The following is a 5,182-nucleotide window of genomic DNA, read 5'->3' on the forward strand; positions in this document are numbered from 1 at the left end:
CATGAACTTGTTTTTCAATTTGGAAAGTCCTTGTTTCACTTAAGTAAATGCCAAATGATGCTTTCATAATTATTTATAAAATGAGCCATTTTCCACAATAAGTTGATATAACTATACAAGAAAACTATTAAAACTATTGGTCTTAATGTTAATGTGAAACTGGGCACAGAAGTCCTCAAACAACTGATTTTTTTTAAAAGTCCAAACTGAAAAAATCAAGTCTTACCACAAAGGAAATTAAGTCAACTTGACAAAAATTGTTGAAATCATTCCAGAGTTTTTAATGTTCAGGACAATTCGTGTTTTTTTTTTATTTGATTCACTCTGCTGTAGATTTCCTTCTTGATCAAGATGAACTGTAGACTTACTTTCATATATAGTGCTCATTTCATCAAATATCTTATTACTTATATTATCTTGTTCTACTTCACACAAATAAACATCAATAGGTCCTTTTGTGATCTTTATATGTACTGTTATACAATCTTCTTTAGGAGTTGGCACTTCCAATTTGGTTTCTTCTGGAGCCTTGACTGCAACAACAATTTGTTCATGGAAAGCTTGAATGTTATAGATACCTTGATAGGTTACATATGCTAATATTTCATTTTCTTTGTCATCTGTTAGTTTAAAGAGGTGCTGAGCACAATCCTTAATTAAGTTATCCAAAGCTTTTTCCATTGCTGTTAAGTCAGTAAGTTCATCCCTTATCTTCTTTTGATCCAATGCCACCAAGATCAGATCCAATCCACTCAATATGGTTCTTAGATCTTTTTTGAATGAGGTCAATTCCATCTAATACATTGGTGATGTCATATACTCTTCGCTTCCATACTCTCAACGTTGTTGCAACTTCATTTAAATCAAGAACTCCACCAGGAGCAGATTTGATGAGCTCCATAAATTTACAGGTTAAATAAACCAAAGATACATCATAACAAGGTTTTGTGACTCTTAGTGCTTCAACAGTTTCTCCAGGTGGACCGACAGCTGGGAGATTCAGCTCATGGACTCCAGCTTCCTCTGGCAGACCTTGGCGTCTGCAGTGGCGTCTGGATCCCCAGCCCTCAGCGAAGCGGCCTTCAGGGCTCCCCCCTCTCATTTTAGATACTAGTACTTTGGTCTTTTCTTTTTAAAATCAAGTTAACCATTGTTTTATCTATTTTATTGTTTTTTTTCTTATAAAACGAGCTTCTAGTTTATTTATTAGTTCAATGGTTTTCTCATTTTTAATTTTACTAATCTTTCCTTTGAGTTTCAGGATATTCAATTTGAAATGTTTTTTAATATTAAACTTTTTATTTAAAGTTCTGAGTTCCAAATTCTATCCCTTCTTCCCTTTTTCCCCTCCCTCCTCCCTGAGACTGTAAGCAATCAGATACAGGTTATACATGTGCAATTATGTAAAGCATTACCTTATTAGACATTTTGTATAAGAAAAATTGGATAAATGAAAAAATAAAAGTGAAAAAGAGCATGCTTCAGTCTATGTTCAGTCAATATCACTTCTTTCTTTGGGGATGGATAGTATGCTTTATCATTAATCCTTTGGAATTGTCTTGTATCATTATATTGCTGAGAATTGTTAAGTCATTCACAGTTCTTCATAAAACAATATTGCTATCACTGTGCACAATGCTCTCCTGGTTCTGCTCACTTTACTGTACATCAGTTCATATAAGTCTTTCCAGGTGTTTCTGAAATCATCCTGCCTGTTATTCCTTATAGCACCATAACAGTCTATTATGATCATGTACCACAGTTTGTTTAGCCATTCCTCAATTTATGGGCATTCCTTTGTTTTCAATTTGGTGTTTAATTGGTGATTTTTATTTTATGAATTTTGTAGTTTGTTTAGTTGCTGCCTAATTCATTGATCTGCTTTTTTCTCTTTTACTGATGTAAGCAATTAGAGATATAAATTTTCCCCTAAGTACTGTTTTGGTTGCATCCCATAAATTTTGTTTCATTGTCATTTTCTTTAATGAAATTATGGATTGTTTCTATGATTTGTTCTTTGATCCATTTGTTTTTTAGGATTAGATTATTTAATTTCTAATTAATTTTTAATCTCTCTTTCCATTTCCATTATTTAATTTAACTTATTGCATTATGATCAGAAAAGGATGTTTACTCTTTCTGCTTTTATACATTTAGGGTTTTTTTTTTTTGTGTGTGTGTGTGGGGGGGGCAATGAGGGTTAAGTGACTTGCCCAGGGTCACACAGCTAGTAAATTTCAAGTGTCTGAGGCTGGATTTGAACTCAGGTCCTCCTGAATCCAGGGCCAGTGCTTTATCCACCACAGTCCCACCTAGCTGCCCCCTTTGCTTTACTACATTTGGTTGTGAGGTTTTTATGTCCTAATATATGGTCAATTTTTGTGTAGGTGCCATGTACTACTGCAAAAAAGGTATATTCCTTTCTATTCCCATTCAGTTTTCTCCAGAGATCTATCATATCTAACTTTTTCGGAATTTTATTCAATTCCTTAACATTTTTCTTGTTTATTTTTTGGGTTAGATTTATTCAGTTCTGAGAGGGAAAGATTAAGGCATTGTATTGTTACCTTTCAGCAATCTATAGTTTTCTTATTTATCTCTTTTTATTTATTAAATTTATTTTTGCTTTTGCTTTGTCTGAAATCACAATTCCTACCCCTGCTTTCTTTCTTTCACCTGAAGCATAATAGATTCTGTTCCAGCCCCTTACCTTGAGCCTCTGTGTATCTCTGTTTTAAATGTGGGGTTTTTTTTTTTTGTTTTGTTTTGTTTTGTTTTAGTGAGGCAATTGGGGTTAAGTGACTTGCCCAGGGTCACACAGCTAGTAAGTGTTAAGTGTCTGAGGCCGGATTTGAACCCAGGTACTCCTGACTCCAGGGCCGGTGCTCTATCCACTGCGCCACCTAGCTGCCCCTTTAAATGTGTTTTTTGTAAGCAACAGTATTGTAGGATTTTGGTTTTTTAATTTTTTTAATTTGGGGGGGGGTTTAAATGCATTTTATTTTAGGCATGACACATTTTAAAAAACTATGCCTCCACTCCAAATAAATCAATTTAAGGAATAAATGAATAAAGCTCAAGATGACATCAGTCCAAGTTTGTCCACGTCCTGGTGTTGTGTAGATGCCAAAAAATAGCAGCCAGTTATGATGACAGGTGATTCAAAGTAATCAGTGGAATTTGCTAACATTTCTCCATTTCTAAGCCATCCTTAAAGAAAATCACATATGGGGTAACACCATCCTCATGGAAGTCCAAGAGAGCCCCCATGCCATCTGGATTCATGTTTTCCCCTATGAAGAACTGATAGTTTTTAGAATTGGCAAGAATGTGTTTGATTTGTTCTGTAGCTCCTGTCATAAGTGGATTTACTCTTTCTGGCTCATGTTCTTCAAATCTGCCTTTAATTGATTTCTTGTAGTCTTTGATGTACTTTTTGTAAGATTCTTTTGTGAAACTTGTTTCTTGCAGATGATGGTTTATTACTCTGTCAACTCCAGTGATTACAGTGGCATTTGTTCCTTCACCCTCAGGACCTTCAGTAGAGGCATTTCCACCAATGAGTGAATCATCAATGGTACCCTCTGTCCTATTGACCATCTTCCCCTCCACCTCCAGGTACAGCCCATTTGTGATCTCTTGGATTTTGTAAATGTCAGAGGACATTTCATCATGGCTGATGAGGTATCCCTAGAAGATTAGGGTGGCAGAAGGAGGGTGGCAGTGGCTCTGGCTCCAGCACTACAGGGAGTTAGCTCGCTGGTGTCAGCATGATGCAGCCAGAGTGACACTTGGTGGTGGTGGTGGTGGTGGGGCGGGCAGAGAGGGGAATGGGTGGAAAAGCAGATATTTTTAACCCATTCTGCTATCTACTTCCATTTAAAGTGTGAGTTTATCCCATTCACATTTATAGTTATGATAACTGTATTTCCCTCCATGCCATTTTCATTTGTTTATTCCTCTCCTTTTACCCCCAACCTTTCCCTTCTCACAAGTGTTTTACTTCTAATCGCTGCCTTCCCCAATATACCCCTCCATTTTATCAGTCCCCCTTCCTTCTTCTATTAGCCCTGTCTCATTTTTACTTCTTTATAAGATAAGATAGATTTTTATATCCAGCTGAGTATGTATGTTATTCCCCCTTTGAGCCAATTTTGGTGAGAATAAGGAAGCTTTGCCTGCCCCCCCCCCAATTTCCCTCTACTTTATAATAGCCTTTTGTGCCTTTTTAATGTCAGATAACTTACCCCATTCAATCTCCCCCTTCCTTTTTCCAGTAGAATTTCTTTCTTACCCTTTTATTTTACTTTATTTTATTTTTGGTATCATCCCTTCACTATTGCCTTATATCCACACCCTCTATTTATATATACTCCTTGGAATTGCTGTTATAAGTAATAAAGTTGTTAATACTTACAAATATTATCTTGCCATATAGAAATATAAAGTTTAACTTTATTGAATTGCTTATGGATTTTTCTTTCTTATTCCCTTTTTACCTTTCTTTCCCTTGAGTCTTGTATTTGGAGGTCAATTTTTTTTTTTTTTGGTGGGGCAATGAGGGTTAAGTGACTTGCCCATGGTCACACAGCTAGTAAGTGTCAAGTGCCAGAGGCTGAATTTGAATTCAGGTACTCCTGAATCCAGGGCCAGTGCTTTATACACTGCCCCACATAGCTGCCTCCCACTCCCCATTTGATTTTTAAAAGCCTTTTTGAGCTCTTCCAAGATGGCTTTTTAGTCTTGAGTCCAATTCATCTTCTCGCTTGAGGCTTTGCATGTAGGCATTTTGACTGGATTGTCCTCATCTGAGTTTGTATATTGGTCCTCCCAGTGGCCATAGAAGCTATCAATGCTTAGGGTCCCTTTTTGCTTTTTACTCATATTGTAGTCTATTTTTAAACTTATAAAGTTGAGGTCTGCTCCTGGGGTACAAGGGAAACTTTTGCCAGCTTCTTGTGCTGGGGGATAGGGGCCTTGTCACTGGCTTTCTGCTCTGAGTTCTCTGTGACTTTTGGATTCCTCATCGCACTGGGCTTGTTCCCTGTGCTGGGATGGCTTGGCCAAGTTGCACCTGTCCCATCAGTGGTTCTTTGGTTGACAGTTTGCCCTCTCAGGAAGGGCTTGCAGGTCTCATGAATGGACTGTTGTGCTACCTGCCTGCTGAATCAGAAACATGGGG

The 5,182-nt window shown here is 37.1% G+C and overlaps 2 protein-coding genes across 2 annotated transcripts; both read right to left on the reverse strand.

Moving 5' to 3' along the window:
- Positions 1 to 237: 237 nt before the first annotated feature.
- On the reverse strand, positions 238 to 1,261 carry LOC122728878 (transcription factor E2F6-like). Its single transcript, XM_043967600.1, is given in 2 exon segments — positions 238 to 721; positions 723 to 1,261. Coding segments are annotated over 2 exon segments (864 nt in total). The 5' UTR covers positions 1,103 to 1,261.
- Positions 1,262 to 2,988: 1,727 nt separating this feature from the next.
- Positions 2,989 to 4,064, reverse strand: LOC122729642 (translationally-controlled tumor protein homolog). The gene has a single exon (XM_043968615.1). It carries the CDS (start codon positions 3,664 to 3,666, stop codon positions 3,184 to 3,186), a length of 483 nt encoding a protein of 160 aa, XP_043824550.1. The 5' UTR covers positions 3,667 to 4,064; the 3' UTR covers positions 2,989 to 3,183.
- Between the last annotated feature and the right edge of the window lie 1,118 nt (positions 4,065 to 5,182).

The sequence above is a fragment of the Dromiciops gliroides genome, chromosome 5 (assembly GCF_019393635.1).
Source record: "Dromiciops gliroides isolate mDroGli1 chromosome 5, mDroGli1.pri, whole genome shotgun sequence".
Taxonomy (NCBI): domain Eukaryota; kingdom Metazoa; phylum Chordata; class Mammalia; order Microbiotheria; family Microbiotheriidae; genus Dromiciops; species Dromiciops gliroides.